Below are 24,051 nucleotides of genomic sequence, written 5' to 3' on the forward strand. Positions count from 1 at the left end.
GGACATATATACACTACCAAATGTAAAATAGATAGCTAATGGGAAGCAGCCACAGAGCACAGGGAGATCAGCTTGGTGCTTTGTGTCCACCCAGAGGGGTGGGATAGGGAGGGTGGGAGGGAGATGCAAAAAGGAGGAGATATGGGGGTATATGTATATGTATAGCTGATTGACTTTGTTATAAAGCAGAAACTAACACACCACTGTAAAGCAATTATACTCCAATAAAAATGTTAAAAAAATATTTGTCTTTGAAGGAAGGTAAATGGGCATATTTTATAAATCTCTCTATGTATAAATATATATGTACAGAAATCTATATATAATTATAAACTATATATAATTGGACCATATATTTATATATCATTAAATATATATTCAATATATTCAATCAATATATTGATTATGTATTTAGATATGAGTATGAATATTATATTTGAATATATATAATTATATATGTACACTTGAAAGTGATACATAGTTTAAAGTCTATATCCTTAATATTTTCATTCTGATGAGTACCTTCTTTCAGAAGGGAACTTGTACCTTTTCTAGTTAAATGTGCTTATTTTATAAAGAGGAATTTAAGGGCCAAAATGGAGAAGTTATTTCCTCTAGATCTCACAACTCATTAGTGGCAGGGCAGAGACTAAATCTGGGGTCTTTTGTTCCAAAATGGTGCTTACTATGTAATACTCAGCATAGCTGAGTAGTCAAACAGTGAATGCCTGGGATAGCAGCTAGGTTAGTCCAATACATACCTGCAGATTTTATCTGGGGCCAAGTACTCAAAAAGACACAATTCAATTGCATGAAAATTTATACTTCCTAAAATGAACCTGTCTGGTTAGAGGTCAGAATAGTGGTTACCCCTGGGGAAAGTGATTGAAAGGGTCATGAGAGGAGCTTCTGTGATGTTGATAATATGTTGATAATTTCTTGATCTGTTGCTGACTACATGAATTAATTTGTGAAAAATTCATCTAACTGTATACTTAATGATTTTTGTCTGTGTTTTATTCTTTAATTTTAAAAGTTTACTTAGAAGAATATAGATTGGCTAGGCGCCATCTACATGAAAGACCTTTAGATGCTATATTTTACCCACATTAAAGTAAGAATTGAAACAAGTAGTGTAAGGACAGAGGTGCACATTTTAGAATGATCGTATTTAATCCTCCACCTTTGTTCTTTTATTGTCTCCTGGAAGTCCAGTTTCTCCAAAGTAACTAAATTTATTTAAGCAATGTAACAGATAAAAATCTACCTCTTGGGCATCTTTTTACCAAACTGAATTGGAAGATACAAGGGCTTGTAGGTTTATGATTATTACCATGAGCCCAGAGTTAAAAATGCTTGTCACCTGTTTGGCCATCTTTTTAAGTGCACTTATCTGATCTTCTTTCCACTCCCGGCAGTAAAGGGGATGATAATTCCTCCTCTGGGCCTCGCAAGGACATTGTTCATGGGAGGAGGTGCGGAGGTGCCAGATGTAGAGCCGTGAGTTGAGCAGAGCTATTTCAGATGTTCAGCATGTTTCTCTGCTTCTGCTCTTCACAGTGTGAAGGCTTGTGCAAGGCAGGTTCAAGCATATTTTTCTTGAAATGAATGTTAGCACAGAAGGGAGTGGGAATTAATGGGTTTTTATCAAGAAATAGGAGGAGGAGGCGGCTGAATGCTATTGATGTAGAGCTGACTACGGCCTGCAACCTATTTCTCATTCTTTGATCTTTTGCCATGATTTCCACCTTTAAAAGTTTTAATTAAGGCGTTGCCATAGAAAATATGGCATCCTTATGGGCCCAACAGAGTAAGTGCAGTTTTGCAGTTTTATAGATTTTTAACATCTAAATTATTTATAGAAAACCTGGGCCATTTTATATTTAAAAATAACTATAAGCTTTCTAGAAATGTAGTGATAGTTGTCTCAAGGTTCTGTATTCCCATTCATTAGCTACTTTTTTTTTAATATGACAACTCACTATACGATGCTCTTTTTTTTTGCATCCAGACTTGCTAAAAAATTCTTTTGAAGTGTAGTGGAAATTCCTTCAATTTCACTTGCCCTTTTCTGGTTGAAATAAGAAAAAACATTAATTTAAAAAATATATACATCAATTTTATCAATAAACAATGTTCTTACATAGTTTGAAACATTCAAAAATGGCAAGAACCTCGTCAACATTTTAATTTGGTTCATATGATCATTCACTGCCTTTGCCTCCCTATATTTTTTCAGCTTCTTTGAGGTATAACTGACAAATAAAATTGTAAGTTATTGAAACCGTGCAGTGTGATGATTTGATACATGTATACTTTGTGAAAGAATGTATATACTGAGTTAATTAACACATCCATCCGCACACGTTTTTGGGGGGCGGGGTGTGGGGGGTGGTGAGAACATTTAAGTTTTACTCTCTTAGCAAATTTCAATTATACAACTAAAGTGATCATTGTTATACATTGGACTATTAGATTCTCAGACTTTATTCATCTTAAAACTGAAAGTTTTACCAAGCTCTCTATTTCACTTTTTTATTCTCTGTTTCTATGAGCTCAACTTTTGTTTTTAGATTCCACATGTCAATGATACCATGCAGTATTTGTCCTTCTCTGTCTGGCTTATTTCACTTAGTATACTGTTTGGCTACCTATTTAAAGTGTGTTGAAACTCCTAGGTCTCAGCTCTGTGTGTATCAAAGCCAGACCAAAAACATTTATTTATGAGTATATAAAAACAGACAAAATTTCAAAGAGCAAACATTTTGACTTAGTGCTATTTAAAGTTCAGATTTTACAAAATCTTTGCCATATAGTTTGCCATATAGTTCAGCAATCCCATTTATGGTCTACCCACTATGTATCAAGCTCCACGTCAGGCAATACACAATACAGTGACATTCAAAGTTGCATTTGGATAGAAGGGGTGTGAGTCTTCCTCAGCTTGAGAATGAAATAATTGTATCAGACATAAACTCAAAGAGAAATTGGTCTCTGAGACTTATTTTGTTCTGCATTTTCACTCTTTTGATCTTTCCATCTTTCAGTACATGTTATTTGAAAGCCATGTCTTTATAAATGCGATGATGCATCTAAAATAGGTTAAACGACAAAGCTTCAAACACAGCTGCTATTTAAAAAATTATATGCAGCTGAGAGGAGAAAACAAAAACTAAGAGACAAGTGAAAATTCTATAGTTACTAATGTGAAAGATGGCGTAAATGAAATGGAGACACAAGTATTGACTCAGTACTTATTTTGAGCCCCAGATATTAAATGAGTATTTTTTTCCATTGAATGATATTGGGAAACCTCTTTGAAAAAATGCTGTGCTTAGGAGCACGTCCATTGAAAAGATTCCGGGACTACTACTCCCGTCTGCACCCACATTCCAGCCCTATCTCTAGTTCAGAGATCTGAGAGTCAGAGTTAAAGAGATTTTAGAAAATAGTAATTTTTTTTCTTTTTGCTGTAATTCAACCTGAGGGCTTTTCATTTAAGTTGTCATTCCTGGGGGAAAACAAAAACCTACCTTCAAACCTGATAATGCTTCCTTGGCTGGCTGCAGATAAGAGCGCTTTTGCCGTAAAGGAATGAGTTGACTTTGATTAGCTTAAAATTACTCCAGTGAATTTATTGTCAAAGGAGATATAATATCTTTGCATAAATTTCATATAATATCTATATTTTCAGTAATGTATAGCATTTTTACATGTTTACCCTTGTTGTCAAGGAATAAAAACTGATTTAAGATCACAAAAGGTTATTTTCATGATATATGTATAAGTGAGATTCTGATTAATTAATGAACTAACTGGTTTTTTTTCCCACCATGGACTTGTGGGCATTACTCCTTTCTCTTATTATGTTGTCTGGAAAGTCATTTACTTGTACTAAATTAACTAACGTCTACAGGAAATCAGAAGATAAGAATATTGAACGAGTCTCTCTCTTTTTTTTTTTTTTTTGCGGTACGCGGGCCTCTCACTGTTGTGGCCTCTCCCGTTGCGGAGCACAGGCTCCGGACGCGCAGGCTCAGCGGCCATGGCTCACGGGCCCAGCCGCTCTGCGGCACGTGGGATCTTCCCGGACCGGGGCACGAATCCATGTCCCCTGCATTGGCAGGTGGACTCTCAACCACTGCGCCACCAGAGAAGCCCACGAGTCTCTCTTTTCTCCCCAAACTGTGGCTCATGTAGTTTAACCCGCTCAATGTTGTCCCATGTAGTGTTCTTTCAAAAACAGCTACATTTATGGGGAGTTCCCTGGTGGTCCAGTGGTTAGGACTTTGCACTTTCACTGTTGGGGCCCGGGTTTGATCCCTGGTCAGGGAACTAGGATAAGATCCCACAAACTGCATAGTGTGGCCAAAAAACAAACAAACAAACAAACACCCAGGTACATTTAAACTTCCAGTTATAAGTATGTAGTAAGTACTCAGGATGTAACGTACAACATGATAAATACAATTAACACTGCTGTTATATATGAAAGTTGTCAAGAAAGTTCTCATCACAAGGAAAAATATTTTTTTCTATTTCTTTAATTTTATATCTATATGAAATGATGGGTGTTTACTAAACGTATTGTTTATTCATTTAATCATTTCATGATGTATGTAAGTCAAATCGTTATGCTGTACACCTGAAACGTATACAGTGCTGTATGTCAATTATATCTCAATAAAACTGGAAGAAAAAAAGTACATTTATTGACAACATTTGAAAATTGGGTTATTTCTAATGAAAATCCAGATTTCTGGCTTCTGTTACAAAATTAGGGACCGAGAATACCAGGACTAACTTTTCGCAGGACAATAATTGGCTTAAGTTGAGCAGTAACCAAGTTATACACTGTAGAACAATGTGGGTTTTTTCTTAAATATGACCCATATTAACTCATTTGTGTTACCAGATGAGGTCCTGTAGTCCTTTGAATTTGAGACTCCTGTTTGAGGCAGGAATTGTGTTGGGTTACATAAGACTTGGAAGGGGGCAAAAGATTTTTGGTGCTAGAATGACCCTAGAGCTTCATAATCAAGAGTCTAGACTTTGGTTCAGACGGATATGAGCTCAAAACCCTGCTCAGTCATGTTCTTGGTCTTGGAACTTGGGGCAAATTGCTTAAATATTCTTAAGCTGCTGCTTCTTATGTAAATAGAGCTAATTATATCTCCCTCATAGAGTTGTTGTGAGGAGAATTAGAGAGTGATTGTTCCTAGTACAAAAAGTTTTGCTAATCAAGAAATCCCCTGGCTACTTTCACGAAATTGTTTATAGAACATTTACTAAAATTCTGAGAAGGCATATTTGCATATTTTAAATACTCATCTAAATATTATCTATAATACTGGAGTACCCCTCATGGTCTCCAAATCAGAGCTGTAAACCATTTCTCCTTTAATATAATTCTTCTCAGAAAGTCACAGTTGTGGCTTTCAGGCTGAATAAAGCTTCCTATATTGTTTGGCTAGATTTCTGCATTCACAGTAGGCATGCTTAAAAGTCACTGTAATTTCAGAGGTCATTCCTAGAGAGGATATTAAGCAAAATATTAAAAAAAAAAACAACCAAAACCCATAGGAAAGGATTAAGATTTGTGTGTGGGGGGAGCTGGTGCAGAAAAGGGTTAAATCAATTTCCTTGGACTGGAAAAATAGACTTGACTTAGAAAACCCTTTCATAGGTGCATATTTTACAAATGAAACCTAGCAAGGCCAACAAGAATCTTATAATTGACTGGAAATTTAACCTCCTTCAGACCCTTCCTTTAATTATCCTGTCTGTACAAGTCTGTAGTTATTAATACTGTCTAAGCAATAGCATCCCCAAGGTCAGGGTTCTCCATCTGGCTACACATTAGAATCACTTGGGAAATTAAAAAAATTAGCAATGCCCAGGCCCTACTCGCAGAGAGGCTGAGTTAATTGGTTTGGGTACAGCCTGGATAGCACTATGAGCTTCTGCTACATGGCTTTATGCTAGCACTGGGAATTGGTGTTGGAGGGAAAGGTAAGTATCAAAAACGTAGAGCCTGGCCATAGGTCTGTCTCTATTATACCAATCTCCTATTCCTGACATTCATAGAACTACCCTTGCTGGCTGCAACGAACTGAGCCTTCACTTATTTAAGAACAAAGGAGAGGGACTTGGTTAAGAATCCGCCTGCCAATGCAGGGGACATGGGTTCGATCCCTGGTCTGGGAGGATCTCACATGCCATGGAGCAACTAAGCCCGTGCGCCACAACTACTGAGCCTGTGCTCTAGAGCCCACAAGCCACAACTACGGAGCCTGAGTGCCACAAGTACTAAAGCCTGCGCGTCTAGAGCCGGTGCTGCACAACAAAGAGAAGACACCTCGATGAGAAGCCCGCGCACCACAATGAACAGTAGCCCCCGCTTGCTGCAACTAGAGAGAGCCCACGTGTAGCAATGAATACCCAGTGCAGCCAAAAAATAAAAATAAATTAAAAAAAAACAAAACGGAAAACAAAGGGGAGAGAGGGATGACATTGGAGGAAGTGGTTAGTCAACACTCCAGCAAGGGAAGGAAAGTCCATGCTAAACATGTCTAAGGGTATCTATAATAGTATAAGAAACATTTGAAGTGCACTTTGTACTTTACACAGTATATCTCATTTGATCATATCAACAACCTCTGAAGTTGATGTTATTAATATTCCCACTTTATGGGAAAATGGAGGGATCTATAACAGGTTTGAATTTTTCCATAACAACTTGACACATTGTTTTAATTTTTGAAATAAAATTGAACCTATTTCTGAATTCTTGTTTGCCAAGGTCAATAAACAATTCAATATAAATCACTCACCTGCCATTGGCTTGCAAGAACTCTGGTCTTAAGGACAGGATGGGAGGGCTGTGTCTTTGAACTATGGTGGTCACTGTTATCAATCCACTCCTCCAGCTACATGATGTCCTGTCACACCCATATCATTCACTGTTCCACTCCAGGTAGACTACAGAGAAATTCTTCCCCGAGGTCCTTTCTAATTTCTGCAAGCTTGGCCATGGAGAGTCCCATTGGTGTTCCCAAGGCTGTTGTCCTCCATAGGCATCTCTGTGCCATTCAACATTCAGGTTCACTGTGGGAAAGCTATTGGAGGCTTCCCTTCCTTATAGAACCCCATCTCTCTCCTCTCCCAGTCTTTCAGGGATCCAGCAATACTTGGGGGTCCAGGCAAGCTGTCTCCTTTCCTCGCATGGGCTGAGCCTTCCCAAAAGAAAGCTTAGGAAACACATAAAACACTATTATCTTCCCTGAGGCAAAAGAACCCAAAACTTAGACATAAGGACCTGGCTGGATTTCTTGAATGGGAAAAGGGAAAGGAACATTCTTTTTCTTTTTTGTTGATGAATTCACAGCAGCCTCAAAGACACAAATTAATTATTTATAGTCCATTTTGGTACAGTGCTAGAAAGCTTTCAAAGCAAGTGAGACTGCTTTCTGGGAGCTTCTCTTTTCATCAAAATTAATCCATTGACTTAAATGGGTCTTGACACTTCATAGATCCAAAAAAATAAAAAGTGATACCTTCACTGAAGAGGTTTGAAATTAGACACCGTATCAGGTCTTTGATAGGTAAAGACAAAACTTCAATCTTTAATGAAGGTCCTTTGAAACAGCTGACTTTTCACAGACAATTCTTCAACAGCACCCCTCCACCCCATCTTTTAAGCATTGTTTTAATTTTAATTTTTTTTTTTTTTTTTTTTTTGCGGTACGCGGGCCTCTCACTGCTGTGGCCTCTCCCGTTGCGGAGCACAGGCTCCGGATGCGCAGGCCCAGTGGCCATGGCCCACGGGCCCAGCAGCTCCACGGCATGTGGGATCCTCCCGGACCGGGGCACGAACCCACGTGCCCTGCATTAGCAGGCGGACTCTCAACCACTGCGCCACCAGGGAAGCCCTTAAGCGTTGTTTTTATGAGACTTTTTGAGTACTAAAGATTAGTGCTTTTCCCATTGATTCTTATTCTAATAGTCACATACCTAGTTCTTAAGCCAGAAGAATATCTTTAGTCAAGAAGTGCTTATAGATTTGGGGGGACCCTTGGACGATCTAAGGGCTTCTATGGCCTTACTCTCAGCTGTGGAGACCTCAGCTGTAAATATCAACATGATACAATTCAGTTGGTCTCTAGCTCTATTATCCAGTAATATAGATACTTCTAACAGTAGAGTTCTAGCCTGTTTATCTTTCTTGCAAATTAAAAAGACTGGCCTGTCTGAAGCTGAAGTTATTAGATCTCATAAAGAACCACAGTGGGGTCTGATGAATCATGGTAAGAAATCAGGGTGCACACCAATGGAGGTTTATACTACATGGTGAAAAATGGAGGGTCATTAGTAGAATGGACTCTTAGAAAGACTGAGGATTCTGTGACAGGAAGAGAAGAGCAGTAGGTATCTTGATTTTCTAGAGGACTTGTACGTTGGAGCTGTCAATAATAATAACTGATACTTACTGAACATTAATCCTCACAAAAACTGTATGGGGTAAGCACTCTAATTAGTCCCACTTTGCAGATGAAGAGACTGAGTCACAGGGAAGTTACAAGCTGAGGTTGTGTTGCCAAGGTTACGTAGCTGCATAGAGGAAGTAGAGTTGGGATTTGAGCTCAGGCTCTTAATTATGACGTTGCCTGTGTTAGGCTCATCTTCTTTATTATTGGGAGGATCTGGGGGGAACTTGCTGAAAATACCGTCTTCCTGTAATACCAGCAATGCTCCCCCGGGAAGTGCTGCCAGCCCTGATGTTGGCAGTGTTGCCCAGCCAAGTTTGCCCATGAAACTCCTTATGCATTGAATGTGTACAAAGGCAGCAACAAGAGCTAAACATTTCCTTTTCTAACCTCCCCCAGGGTTTATCAAGTAAAACAGTTACCTTAATCATCTCAAGGTCCAAGAGTTGGAACTTTGCTTTTTCCTAAGAGATGACTTTCTGGGAAGGTTTCTAACTAAGAAAACACCTTGGCAAAAGAGTAAAAAATTGACTATTTAGTGACTCTTAATCCAGGAGGCTCAGGACCTTTGGATTACTGACACAGTTCATCTGCTTTGGCAGTCATCTAGGATTTCTGGGAACTGGCACACTTTTATTAACTGCCTGTTAAGCCACCAGACATGCAAATGTAGACCTGACATATTAAAATACAGTCATAAAATGCTGGGGTATTTTTTGGGTAGAGTGGCACATCTGAAGACTAAAGTTATACAAGCTTCTGTCCATTTTATTCAAATCACTGACAGTGTGGCTATGACCAATCCAAGTGTCTTCTATTTATCAGACTATACAATTTTTTTAACACACTTTGATCAATAGTTCTTGCAATGCACTGAATTCCAGATGAGAGTGTTGAGTAAGAATTAATATATTACTATATTTAAAATTTGATGTTTGTGATTATTAATGATTTTTAGCATGTAGTTAAGAGGGAGCAACCACTAAGTTATTCACTTTTTTTGTTCCCAATAATTCCTTTTGATTGTAGCATTGGAGTGTCTTCTCCCCAAAGCCTTTTTTGGCTTATACTTTTCCTTCCCCTCTCTCTGTGCAAACTTGTCCCTTTGTTCAGAATCTTCTGAATTGTCACATATTGAAACCCTTGTTGTCCTTTGATGACCAGTTTGAATGCTGCTTCTTCCATGATGCCTTCTTTGATTGCCCTGCTCTCCTCTGCAGTCTCCCAGGATTCAGCACTGGGTGGGTGTCACTCACACTATGTTTACCTCATCCTATCTGGATTTGCTGTTATTTCCATATGCATTTCACTTCACCTGCTAGATCAAGGGCTGGCAAACTTTTTCTATAAATGGCCACATAGTAAATATTTTAAGCTGTGTGGACTATATGCTCTCTGTTGTAACTATTCAAATCTGCTGTTGTGTGAGATCATCCTTAGTCACTGTGTAAGTGAATTAGTATAACTGGGTTCTAATAAAACAATTTTTGGACACAAACTTGAATTTCACATAATTTTCATGTAATGAAATACTATTCTTCTTTTGAATTTTTTCAACCATATAAAATTGTAAAAACTATCCTTAGCTTGTAGGCTATACAAAAATAGGTATCTGGTGGATTTGGCTTTGCAGTTTGAACTCTCTTCAAGACTATTAATCCACAGAAGGCAAGAGCCACATGTCAGACAACTTTGTGTCTATTTTATATGCCTGCCACAAAACCTTTAGCCAAATCAATGTTATTTGTTGAATTAATGGGCAATAAAAAGAAGACATATCTGTATCATTGAACAAAATCAGAAAACTTGAGTGGTTTATGGTCGTTTCATTTATTCTTTCAACGGCAAGGAAGTTTGGAGACACGAAAAAAGTGATGGATTTTGTTTGTGCAACTTTACATAAGCAGAATTAAGCCATTAAAATGCTACTGCCACGTGAAGAGCCTAATGAATAATGTAGCCACCACTTTACCTGGAGTTTTACAAAAAGAACCCTTCTGAGTTCATTTGGAGTGTAAATGTTTTAAATTACACATTGCTTTTGAAACGGGGGTGAGTAGGGGTTTGTATTAGTGAGCAGAAAAAGAGTAAGACATTCTGAAGCCCCTAAGAAGGACAAAAACATAAGAAGGTCTGAAGGTACTTTTCAGTGTATGTTGATTACCAAATGGATTTTCTACAAAAAGAAAGTAGGGTAAGGCTGGCTATTGTTGACTTCCATTTCTTTTTCTCTTATTGTCTGAATTTTTTGCTTATGGTAAAATATACTTAATGTAAAATTTGCCATTTTAATAATTTTAAAGTATACAGTTTAGTGGTGTGACATTAAGTACATTCACAATGTTGTGTAACCATCACCACTATTCATCTCCAGAATTTTTCATCTTCCCAAACAGAAACTCTGTACCTATTAAGCAATATTTCCCCATTTCTTTCTCCCCACAAATCCGAGTAACCATTATTCTTATTCATTTCTGTCTCTAGGAATTTGACCACTGTAGGTACCACATTTAAGTGAAATCATACAATATTTGTACTTTTGTGTCTGACTTTTTCACTAAGCATAATGTTTTCAAGGTTCATCCATGTTATAGCATGTATCAAAACTGTATTCCTTTTAATGGCTGAATAGTATTCCATTGTGTGTATATACCACATTTTGTCTTTCCATTCATATATTTTCAGTTCTTTTGATTATATACCCAGAACTGGAATTGCTGGATCATATTGTAATTTTATGTTTAACATTTTGAGAAAACACCAAACTGCTTTCCACAGTGGCTGCACCATTTTACATTACCACCATCAATGCACAATTGTTCCACTTTCTCCACATTGGTTTTTTTTTTTTTTTTTTTTTTTCTGCACCACATGGTACGTGGGATCTTAGTTCCCTGACCAGATATTAGACCAGATGAAAATCAGTCAACTCTGAGGATGCAGAGGCAAAGGCACACAGATATGGAAGATACACTTATCTTTATCCACGCACTGGAATGGGCTGTGCTGGAAGAAAAAAAATTGCAAGTCTCTCTTCTAAAGATTGTGTTATACAGTGCCTCCAATTTTCCAATTAGACAAATAGTAGGGGTTTTATTAGAAGGAGTCACATAAGTAGTCCAGCGGCCACGGCCCACGGGCCTAGCCGCTCCGTGGCATGAGGGACCCTCCTGGGCCGGGGCACGAACCCGCGTCTCCTGCATCGGCAGGCGGACCCCCAACCACTGCGCCACCAGGGAAGTCCCAGTTCAGCTTTCAAGATGACTTAAATCCAGTCTTGATACACCTCAATTTGACTGGATCAAGGATTTACCCCTATTCTAACTGCCTGCCTGATGGAAAATAAATCCTCTTGGGAGAAGGTGGCATCATCTATAGCCTACACAATTTTTCATACTCAATATAAAGTATTCAATAAAAATTTGCCAGGCATACCAGGAGCTAGGATGATTCCATCCATCCCTGAAAACAAAAATATAATTAATTAAAAACAAATCCATTGGGCTTCCCTGGTGGTGCAGTGGTTAAGAATCCATCTGCCAATGCAGGGGACACAGGTTCGAGCCCTGGTCCGGGAAGATCGCACATGCCGTGGAGCAACTAGGCCCCTGCGCCACAACTACTGAGCCTGCGCTCTAGAGCCCGTGAGCCACAACTGCTGAGCCCGTGTGCCACAACTACTGAAGCCTGCGTGCCTAGAGCCTGTGCTCCGCAAGAGAAGCCACTGCAATGAGAAGCCTGTGCACCGCAATGAAGACCCAACGCAGTCAAAAATAAAATAAATAAAATAAATAAATCTATAAACAGCAACAACAACAAAAACAAAGCCAAAGGTCGTTCTTTGAAAAGACCAACAAAATTGATAAGGAAAAAAAAGAGAAAAGATAGCAAATAACCAATGCAGTAATGAAAAGAGAGATCATACAAAAAATCATGCAGATTCCAAAAAGGTAATACGAGGATATGATGAACAAATTTATGCCAATACATTTAAAATTTTGAATTAAATGGAAAAATTCCTAGAAAAGCACAAATTGCTAACACTGACCTGAGAAAAAGAAAAGTCAGCCTCTTGGTGCCATGTTGATTACAATGGACCTTTTTCATGTGGAGGAAGAAGTGATTTGTCCTTCTTAGAATCAACAGATCCTGTAATATGGGTTTGTTTTCCCTTCCCACAGTGCCTCTGCCGGCACCATCATTTGAAGGCTTACAAAATGCCTGATTCACTAACATGGAATCTTGAATCGTGTTGCCCCAGAACAGCAACCTATTTGTAGTGAAGGAGGTTTAATACTGGGTGTTTGACCTTGCAATGCCTTCATCCTATTATGTACTTCATAACCCAGAAGGAGCCACCCTAATGGAACAATGAAATGATCTATTAAATTCTCGTTTAAATGACCAGCTCAACAACAAAACCATGGGATTGGGATGCTGTCTTCTGGGATGTAGTATGTAGCAGATATATAATGCTCTGTCCCTAAGAAGTGGAAGAACAATTGGTGCCTCTCACCATCATCTCAAGAATTTGCTAAATGACAGAAATGTAATTTAGGCTCTGCTGGTTTAGAGGTTCTTGTTCGTAGGCATAATGATTCCACTGGGGGACACAATAAAAGTTCCACAGGACATTTAGGTATGACAGCTGCCTGGTCAGTAGGCTCCTCATACAGGCTTCAACTCACCTTATGCTGGAAGCATTACGCTCCGGGTGCCTGCTGCAGCATATCTTTTACTTTTTGCCCTGGAACTTCTCCACTGCTGCAGACATGGGGGGCTCAGCAAGCGTACATGCATACCCCAGGTTATGGGGAAGGTAATGCTCATGAAGATAACTCTTTACCAATAGTGGATGGGAGCTGATGGATGATTACTTCTCCCGGTTGATAGTCAGGTGGATAATTCTGAAAAGCATTCTCTACTCTCCTTAGAAGCCTTTGGGAAAACTAAGTGCCAGGTACCACAGTGGTGACATTGATATAGCACCCCTATATAGCTTTCCTCCTTCCCTGTCTCATTCTATCTGGTGCCCCAATATTGCTGCTTGGAGTTATTTCTCAAATAAATGACAGGCACTCAAGTGTTTGTTTCAGGACTCTGCTTTCAGGGGAAGTACAAGCTTAGGTACTCTGGAGCTGATCAGACTGGGTTCAAATTCTAGGTCTGCTAACTATCTTGTGATGTTCAGAAAATCACTTAACTTCTCTGGGCTCAGTTTCCTTTTTTAGATAACAGGAATAATTATAGTATCTACTTCATAGGGTTGCTGTGAGGATTAAATAAGTTGATATTCATAAAGCACTTTGAACTGTGTCTAGCATATAGTAAGCACTACATAAATGTTAGCTATTACTTGTCCAAGGATCATTTTTTCATTTTATTAGTTTCTAGGAACATTTCTGTAATATTAAATATTAACTTTTTTGGTCATAGGTGTAAAGAGTATTTTCCAATTTGTCTTCAAATTGTTTATTGTGTTTTTTTGCTTACAAAATCATTTTATTTTTATAGATAAAACTATCAATTCTTTCCATTCTCTATTGTAGGCTTTGTGCTTTGTAATATTAGGCTTTCCCATTCTAATATTATAAAAATAAAATGTAATAGAAATAATTTCCCCAGACAATTCATTAAAAACAAGGTGTATCAGTATTTGCATGCTAGTTAGCTGGAAACTTGCTTGATGTCAGCAAGTTTTCATATGCATGTAAGATTCTTAGCTCATATCTGGCACATAAGTGAATATTCATCAAATTTTAGTTACTAGTTTTATTCTTCATAAAACAAAATAAAAAGAAGATCTTGACTGATTCTAGGACTAGGGCAGGGAGTATACAAGATGAGCCTGGATCACCCTGTAGTGCTGGAAAGTAAGGAAGTGCTCAAAACAAAAAAACCCACAAAAAAATCCCACGAAGATGGGGGTATGTTAAAGGGACATAGGAACCAAATGAAAGAGTTCCCAGTGACCAAAGCTTGAACAATTTGAGCAATAAAATAATGCAGTATTGGCGTATAACCCAAACTATAAAATAAATATCCATAATTCCATAGTGATATAAATAAAGTATTGAGTAAAAAAATAATTAGGGACAAATAGATAAATCTATTCATGTGGAAGAATTTTCTTACTTTGCCCTTAAGGAAGTGGAGTGTGGGCTGTGCATATATACTTCCTTATAAAGAGGACAGAACGAAAAGCAGGGAAAGGAGTGATTGCTGTGTAGCAACGTGACACACATGACTACAGCCAGGTGGTCAATATTTTTTTTTTTTTTTTTTGCTGTACGCAGGCGGACTCTCAACCACTGTGCCACCAGGGAAGCCCCCAGGTGGTCAATATTAACATCAACCTGGTAAGTCATGTTGACAGTACGTACTCTTGACATGATGTGAGGATTATGGCCCTTTACCTCTGTAGTCTTGCCCCCAAATAACCCCAGTCCAATCATGAGAAAAAAATTAGACAATCTGAATTGAGGGGCATTGTACAGAGTGACTTCAGAACAGTCAAAGTCACCAAAACAAATAATGTCTGAAAAACTGTCACAGCCAACAGGCGCTTAAGGGGACATGATGACTAAATATAATGCAGGATCCTTGATGGGATCCTGGAACAGAAAGAGGGCATTAGGTAAAAGTTAAGAAAATTGAATAAGTATGGACTTTAGTTCATAATAATGTATCAATAATGGCTCATTGATTGTTACAAATATACCATACTGATGTGAATTGTTAATAATATGCTAAAATGGTTGGAGGATATATGGGAGCCCTCTGTACTATCTTTGCGACTTTTATGTAAATCTATTCTACAATTAAAAAGTTTTTTCAAAAAAGAAGACTTTGAGGGGCTTCCCTGGTGGCACAGTGGTTGAGAGTCCGCCTGCCGATGCAGGGGACACGGGTTCGTGCCCCGGTCCGGGAAGATCCCACATGCCGCGGAGCGGCTGGGCCTGTGAGCCATGGCTGCTGGGCCTGCGCGTCCGGATCCTGTGCTCCGCAACGGGAGAGACCACAACAGTGAGAGGCCCATGTACCGCAAAAAAAAAAAAAAAAAAAAGACTTTGAAGAGTACAAAGTATATTGCAGCAGATATGAATGTAATCAAAGAACTTATACTACATAGTGAGAATTTTTTCTAAAAAAATTAATTAATTAATTGATTGATTTTGGCTGCGTTGGGTCTTCGTTGCTGTGAGCGGGCTTTCTCTAGTTGTGACGAGCGGCGGGCTACTCTTCGTTGCGGTGCGCAGGCTTCTCATTGCTGTGGCTTCTCTTGTTCTGGAACATGGGCTCCAGGTGCGCGGGCTTCAGTAGTTGTGGCATGACGGGCTCAGTAGTTGTGGCTTGCGGGCTCTAGAGCGCAGGCTCAATAGTTGTGGCTCACAGGCTTAGTTGCTCCATGGCATGTGGGATCTTCCCCGACCAGGGCTCGAACCTGTGTCCTCTGCATTGGCAGGCGGATTCTTAACCACTGTGCCACCAGGGAAGCCCCATGTACTGAGTATCTTAATGTAGGTAAGTGGTTGGTGGGATGGGATTACAGAAAAGAAAGAGACTCTCTGGGAGAGGTAGAGGAGCTCTTACCACAAAGGGGAAAATATTTGAGCTGAGGCTTGAGGAAAAAATAGCAGTTGGTCAACAATTACTTTTCTTGTTTAGCTTGCATTTACTTAAACATTGCTGAAACCCAAGAACCGAGATGCATCTTCTACATTTTGAAGTGCTTCTTGGCCTGCCCCATCTTAACGTCTGTTTCTCTGGACTGAACTCTTATAGTCCTTTGCCTACTGCATTATCCAATTACTAGGAAGATATTAGCAGAAGTGGTTTTTAAATGGATTTTATGATTCTGTTCTTGCTCTAAAGGTCTGAATTCCATCTTCAAGATTTAGTTGTCACAAACCTTTTTTTTTTGCGGTACGCGGGCCTCCCACTGTTGTGGCCTCTCCTGTTGCGGAGCACAGGCTCCGGACGCAGAGGCTCAGTGGCCATGGCTCACGGGCCCAGCCGCTCCGTGGCAGGTGGGATCTTCCCGGACCGGGTCACGAACCCGTGTCCCCTGCATCGGCAGGCGGACTCTCAACCACTGCGCCACCAGGGAAGCCCTGTCACAAACCTTTTGATTGCAGTTTCAGGGTTTCTCATTCTTGAATTAGTGAAATTTGAGGGCAGATAATTCTTTGTTATGGGATGGGGTGGGGGATGGAGTGGGTGGAGAGGTTTGTCCTGTTCATTGTAGGTTGTTTAGCAACATCCCTGGTCTCTACCCACTAGATGACAGTACAACCCCCAGTCACAACAACCAAAAAGGTCTCCAAATATTGCCAGATATCCCCATGGGACATTAGAGAAATAATGCTCCTTTTATAACTCAGATTGCAATGTTAATTGTAGGCCCTAAAGTCAAGGAGAGCTAAGGAAAGGTTAAAACTCTGAAATCCCTTTAGGATATTTCCCACAGTATACAAGATCTCAAGATCTCTTTACAGTAAGTTGCATCTTGTGAGGTCTGATATGGGTGAAATGCCAGAAGCCAAATGCAGAGTTTATACTGTTTTATTTCATTCGTTCATTTATTCGTTCTGCAAACATTTACTGAGGGTTTGCCATGTATCAGGCCCCATGCCAAGTTCTGAGAATTTGGTGTTGAATAAGACAGACCCAACTCCTTTGATAGGGAGCCTGGCTGAATTCTGATGCAAGTCCCCAAACAAAGTCAGACATCAAAGACTGGAGTTATGTCTAATGGTGGTACTGAGATAGTTGTCCTAATTGATTTCACCTGGAGGATCATATATGGATCCTGACTTTACGTAGGCCCTTTCTTCATGCACGTACTGCTCCTTATCACATACCTTTCTACAACCTCCAGCCCTCTCACAGCCCCTGAGATAAGAGATGGACTGTGGGACTGAAGGGATTGGATTGGTCTTCTGGCTCTCAAGAGTCATTATCCAGGCAGATGTTTTCACTGACCTTTGCCTACAGAAATTGCTCCTAAGAGAGAGGAATTTGAAAGCAGGAGGCTCACCACGTTGACCCTGCTACTGTATTCCTAGCCTTCCTCATGATGCACTATCAAGTGGCCCTGCACAGACTCTTGACTGGGGCTTGTGGTGGCGTCACCATCTGAACACGTGTGCCTGCCTTAGGCCCGCCTGACTCCCAGGGCTTCCTGCCATCCTGTCTTTAAGTCCTAAGTTTTTCAGGCAAGTCCTAATTTTATTGAACTCTTTTTTTGCAGTTAGTGAGACTCATTAGATTCTCTACTGTTTCTTTAAACCTCTGCCAAGATGTTCCCTGTGACTATATTTACAAAGAAGGAGGATTCCCTTGTCATATTACACCTGGTGTCTCCGTTTTTGGTTTGGAAAATGTGGCTGCTCCCTTGGTTGTTCTTTTAGCTGTGGCTGTGGCTTTTCCAGGCCTGGCTACCCACCAGGAACAGGCAGCTGACTTACGGCTCAGGACCTGGTCCTGAGGCTGGCAAGTCAGAAGCTGGAAAAAAAAAAACAACAAAAAAATGTTCTTTCCTTGTGAATGGCAGTTGTTATTACATCAGAAGCACACTGGGGCTGCCTGGTAGGTGAGATACCTTATGATGTCTTTTCGGCAATTTTTTATGGTTTCAGTCTGGCTCTGTTTTACAAGGGGCAGAGATCCATTCAAACTCACTCAAGAAAAAGGAGGATGATTGTAAGGATAATCTAGGTTAGAAACTAGACCTGGAGTGCAGTCAGGAATTTCATCAGCCCCATGAGACTCTGTCTATATCTCCACCCTCAAGGCTGGGAAAGCAGACAGTATGTTTGAGGAACCAGGTGGAGGCCAGTGTGTCTGGATAGTCATATGAGGTTCACAAGATGGTCAGTGTGAACCTTCACTCCAGATCATTCAAGAGCTTGTAGCCGTGCTAAAATTTTTGAATTTTATTCCAGGAATAAATGAGGAAACTACTGAAGTGTTAAGACCAGGTGACTGATATGGTCTGGATGACTGAAAAAAGTTACTCTGGCTTCAGAGGGAGAAGATTTCAGGAGGCCAAGGGAACACAACAAGTGTGACAAGAGCTGGGCTGGGGGAAATCAAGAGAGCTATGAGGGCATATCCTCTTAAGTCAGTAGCAGTGGTTAGGGAAGGCTTCCTGGAAGAAGAGATATTTTAAATGAGACTGGAAAGTTGAATAGGAATTAACCAGATGAAGGGACGCATTGGGAGGAGAATAATATTCTAGACAGAGGGAATAATAGGAGAAAACCCTGGGAGACAAGAGAAGAATTGTCCTTGTGGAGCTTATGACTTGATGCAAAGTTTCTTAAACTTAAAAAAAAATTATTTTAACATAATTTTAATCTCACAGAAAAGTTGCAAGAATAGTGCAAGAGACTCCCATACGCCCTTTGCCCATTTGTTCTCTTTCTGTCTTCCTAATCGATAAATTATGAACTCATGTTCCTGAACCTCTATTTATTTATTTATCGGCTGTGCCACATGGGCAGGATCTTAGTTCCCAGACCAGGGATTGAACCCCAGCCCCGGCAGTGAAAGCACGGACTCCTAACCACTGGATGGCTAGGGAATTCCCGTTTCTGAACCTTCAAATACTTCAGGATGTATTTCCTAAAAAACAAGGACATTCTCGTTCACAACCAATATCATACATTATAGGATATTATTATTCAATCTACAGTCCATATTAAAATACCTCTATTTTTTCCCAATAATACCCTTTAAAGCTATTTCTCTCCCCAGTCCAAGTCCAACCCAAGGCTGTGCATTGCATTTAGTTGTCTTATCTCTAAAAAGTCCCTCAGCCTTTCTTTGTCTTTTGTGACCTTGCCAACCTGAAGTGTACAGGTTGATTATTTTATAGAATGTCCCTCTGTTTGGATTCTTCTGATGCTTTCTCATGATTGTGTTATGCATTTGTGTAGGTATACCTTGTGGTATCTGCTTTGTTTACCATGTGTCTAGCTTCGGTAATCCTGATGCATCTGCCCTGCATGCATATGCTAGACACACCTTGTCCTGATAATATACCTGAGTCACCTTGCCTTGACCTCCTGCCTCCTCCAGAGTTTTGGGGTGGGGGGAGTTATGTTCAAATACTAACTATCCAATCCTAAACGTGCTTACCCTGCCCGTCTGTTCCCTGTTCCTTCCCATGGAAATCACAATAAAGGTGCTTGCCCACAATTTCCCCCTTTTCCTCTCTGAGTTATGACTCTGATGGTTGCCTGTGTGGCTCCCGATGTCCTGACTTGTTTTACTCTGTGAGTATAATAAACTGTCTTTTCAGTGGCCATCATTTCCTGATCTGTTGGCCTTACCATACCTAAGTAATAATAAAACCCATTAAAACACCTGCCAGTTTCTCCACTTAAAGTTACTATTTTCTCTAATTAACGAGGAATTTGTGGGGAGGTACCTCAAACTTTTTTGACTGAGATGCATAATAAGAAATACATTTTACATAGTGGAATGCCTGTTTCACAAGAGCTTTGTGAAACAACTCATGCTCTTTCCATATGAAAGTTATTTTAGTTTCTATTCTGCTCTGTTTTATTTGAAAATAAGTCTTGTCTGACCTACTACCTTGATTTCATAACCCTCTAATAGTTAATTACCTTTGTTTGAAAGCACTAGTCTGGTGGAAATATCACTTTGATCATCTGTTTGCAGAATGGAAAATAGATGTGAGAGGGCAGACTGACAGCCAGGAGCCCATGATAAGGTTCTGGCCATAGTTCGGGTGAGAGAGGTTGGTGGCTACTGGCAGTGAGATTGAGAGAAATGGGTGAGTTTGAGAGAGAAGTGAGTGGATTGAGGAACTTGCATATGGAGTGGGGAAGAGAGAGGAGTCAAGAATGACAATTTCGGCCTTGGCCTGTGGGGTGGATGGTGGTGCCCCCTACTGAGACAAGAAACACTGAAGGTTTATGGTTCAGGCTCCATCATGTTGAGTTCGAACTCTTAGGGACATTGGCTTGGAACTGTCCAGTGGGCAGTTAGCTCTGTGGCGCTCAGGAGGCAAATCTGGGTTAGATTATTAGCAAGCCGAAGTTGGATCATACTCAAGGAGATTTTACAACTTCATGTCCACTGCAGGAAGCAGAAGTTGGATCAGGATAGGAGCAAATGCTCTGAAAATATTTCTAGTAATTTGGCGTTGAGATGCATAATAACATAGACAAGTCAAAAATAAATTTTAGGAAATCAATGAACACAAATTTACTAGTATAAATTTCACTTTTCCGTACTTTCCTGTCTCTTTTGGTTAACTGCGCTGTAATGTATAGATGCATAGATGTAGAGAGAAATGTGGAACATAAAGAAATTACACGTTTGCATTACGTAGAAACAATGCTGGCATAAATCACAACTGCGTTAGCCTGTGCTTTGCCGGATGCTGGTCCTTAGTTGTAATCCTCCAAATCTAGCAACAGGCATTCTCAGGTATAGATGTGGAGATAAAGACATGCGCACGGTGCAGGCTGTAAAAGACGCTTGGTTTTAAGTGGCACGAGTTTGGAACTGTATTGAAAAAATGGGGTTTTCTAGTGGAAAAGAGTGTGGATGTGTGAGTTTACATACAGTGTTGGGAATGATGGGCCGTGCTTCGTTATTGGTCCCTCATCCTCCATCCCCACCCCTTTATCTGCTCCACTCCCTCCCACCCCCCTCCATTCTTCCCCCCTTCTCCGGCGTTATTCTGGGATTAACGGCGGGGTCGGCCCCATACACAAACGCAGCTGGTTCGTACGGTCAGCCTGAGCCCTGCTGTGCAACCACGTCAGGAATTCCAGTAAGTTGGCAACACTGGAGCACAAAGACAACAACAATGAGGGAAACCCTTCAGTGCAGAAAGGAATGTTTGGAGCGGGGGCTGCTACAGTGAAAGGACACAACCACCCCCCCCCCCATCGCGCCTGCGCTCACCCTCCCGCACCTCCGCGAGCCCACGCGCGCCCTGGGAGGGACGCAGCCCCTCCCGCGCCTGCTGTGCCCCCGCCCGCGCGCCGCTGAAGGCGCGCGCCTCCCGCGCCCGTCGCAGCTCTTTGTAACTCGGTGGTGCGGGGACGCTCATTGACTATGCAGCGCGGCTCCGGCGGGCGTCGGAGCGGCTTGACCCCGGCGCGGTCTCGTACCATCGCCCCGGCCGCCCGGAACCGGCATAAATCACCCGCTGAGACTAAAGTGCAGCTTCTTGCCCCCTCGCCCCTTCCCTCCTCCCACTCGCCTCGTCCCCCTTACTTCCCAGCCCCCCTGCCCCTCGGGTCCCCAATCCTGCCTCCTCCTCGGCGCCGCCCAGCGCCAGACTCTGTGCAGGGAGGCACATAGCGTTCCAGTGACTTTGGTCAGAGCAGAGAACTCTGGATTCCCAGTCCTCGAAAAGAAAGCCACAGAATCTCTCCCGCCCCTTCTCGCACCCTACTCTTTTTAAGGCGAAGTTTTCTCTATCTGTGGCTATTTCTCTCGTCTTGTCTTTCAAAAATAATACCTATCTCTCCCTTTCACCTCCCCGCAAAGCTTCACCAACCACTAAATTCCGACTGTTGGGGGTCAGCAGAGTCCCACAAGATCCATGCTCGGGGGACTACGTGGGTGTTGGGCTGCCGCCTTCACGTCCATGGCCCCTCTGGCTGAGGGAATGGGCTGCTGACTCCCTGGACCAGGGCCTGGCTCCTGGGGCAGGAAATTCTGGGGTGACCCCTGGCCCGGAAACGGCCCCTCCTCACACAGGGCTCCCAGTGGCCAGGAAAGAGGTTGCACCAACCCTCCTTCTTTCTGTGGGCACTGGAGTCACATATCGGGTGAGCTGTAAGGTTAGCTCACAGTGCTTTTGGTGGCCGCCCACCCCCCGCCCTCGCCACCCTGGCTAACGCTGCCCCAAAGAAAGGAACTGCGGGGTCCTCTGAACCCCTTACGTTTCTCCCTCACATAAAGGGGCACCAGCATCATCGAGAAGACGTCCATTCTTTCAATTTTGCTTCAAAATGGACAGATTTGTACAAAGTGCGATTTGGCTGTGACACCTGTAGACGTGGTGCTTAAGAAAACTAAACAAGGATCCGAGGCGCCCCTCTGCCCCCAATATTGATCCAACTCCCCCCATAACTTGTAAAAACCCCATCTCAGCGCCCTAAGGGGGAAACCGAAGTGTCCGAGGGAGCCTGAGGATTGCAGACTAGAGAATGGTCTCAAACCTCTCCAACAGCCTCTTTACTTCTCTTTCCCCTTCCCTTCTCTTCCTTCTCTTATTTCCCCCCCCCCCCCCTTTTCAAAAACTGTATAGGTGGCAGATATCCGCGTGGACCGCCTAGCGGACTTCAGTGCGGAGGCCAATCCTGCCCGCGTGTGAGTGTGTCAGTGTGAGTGTGTGACTGTTAGGGGCGTGTGTGCGCGTATGAATGACCGCGTGTACCTGGGAAGTGTAAGTGCACGTGTGCGTGTGTGCGCGCGAGGGAGCGTATGAGACTGCGTGTGAGGAGTATGTGCCTCTGTGTGCGCGAGGCTATTTCTGTAGGAGTGCATGCGTGAGTGTGCACGCGTGTGTTCGGGTCCCCGCTCCTCTCGGAGCTGCAAAGTGCAGGGGGCGGGCCGGGCGGCAGGGGGCCTGCCCCGCGGGATTCCCGCATGCTAGTTCCGGGGCGGGCGGGTCTAAACGGCTTTATGCACTGTCTGGAGGGTGGGGACTGGCGCGGGTAGAAAACGGGATGCCTCGGGCGCGGGGCCCGGCTTTCTGCCACTGGGAGCCCGCCGAGGTGCGGGCCTGAAGGAGCGCTCTCCAGTGGAGGCGCTGCAGTGCTGAGTGCGACGCGCGCCCACCTCCCGGGGAAGGAACGGCGAGGCCGGGGACCCGGACCGTCGCGGGGATGGAGCGTAGGGCGTCGGCGGCGTGCACGCTGCTGCTGGCTTTCGCCGCCTGCCTGGCGCCGGCCAGGGGCCGAGGTAAGAGCTCACCGGCCGGAGTTCCGCGCGGAGCGCCGGACTTCCCCGCCTGGGGCAGGGTCGGGTCCGCGGACAGGCGGAGGGGACCGCGGCCGGCAGAGGCCAGGAGCGGGCGGCGGCGCGGCGGCTCCCCCTGGGGCGCTCAGGTTGCCCAGCGCTGGCAGAGCGGGAGCGCCCCTCTTTCGCCCGCCCGGGAAGTGAGCTGTCGCAAACTTGAGAAAGCAGCCCCTCCGGTTTCGGTGACAGCGCACCCCACGGGGACCCCGCCTTTGTTCCCATCGGGGTTTGTCCCAACCCTTCTGGAAGGCACTTTGCGGTTCTCCCCGCGAGTCCGCAGCCTGCTCCCCCCGCTGGTTTACTCTCTCCGGGGCCGAGCGGTCCTTGGCGCTGCTCGGTGCGCAGTTTTCCACCTGCAGCGCCCGGCCCGCGAGTCCCTTCGCGCGCCCAGGCTGCGGGCTCGAGCACCCCGCCTCTCTTCAGCAGCGAAACTTGGTCTCGCCGTGACCCCCAAGAGACCGTATTTCGATAAAGATCATTTACGAGCCAAGATAAGGCCGGGAGGTGGGATTGGTCGAGAGAGCGGCTGATGTGCTGCAGCGTTTTC

At 42.7% G+C, this 24,051-nt stretch overlaps 1 protein-coding gene across 1 annotated transcript in view; it reads left to right on the forward strand.

Annotated features, from left to right (window-relative positions):
• Positions 1 to 23,371: 23,371 nt before the first annotated feature.
• The window catches only part of LRP2 (LDL receptor related protein 2), a 198,196-nt gene continuing 197,516 nt past the window's right edge, over positions 23,372 to 24,051 (forward strand). Inside the window, exon 1 of the mRNA XM_073806956.1 lies at positions 23,372 to 24,008. Coding sequence (XP_073663057.1) covers positions 23,372 to 24,008 — 637 coding nt within the window. The remainder of the gene's footprint in view (positions 24,009 to 24,051) is intronic.

Source organism: Tursiops truncatus, chromosome 7, assembly GCF_011762595.2.
Source record: "Tursiops truncatus isolate mTurTru1 chromosome 7, mTurTru1.mat.Y, whole genome shotgun sequence".
Taxonomy (NCBI): Eukaryota; Metazoa; Chordata; class Mammalia; order Artiodactyla; family Delphinidae; genus Tursiops; species Tursiops truncatus.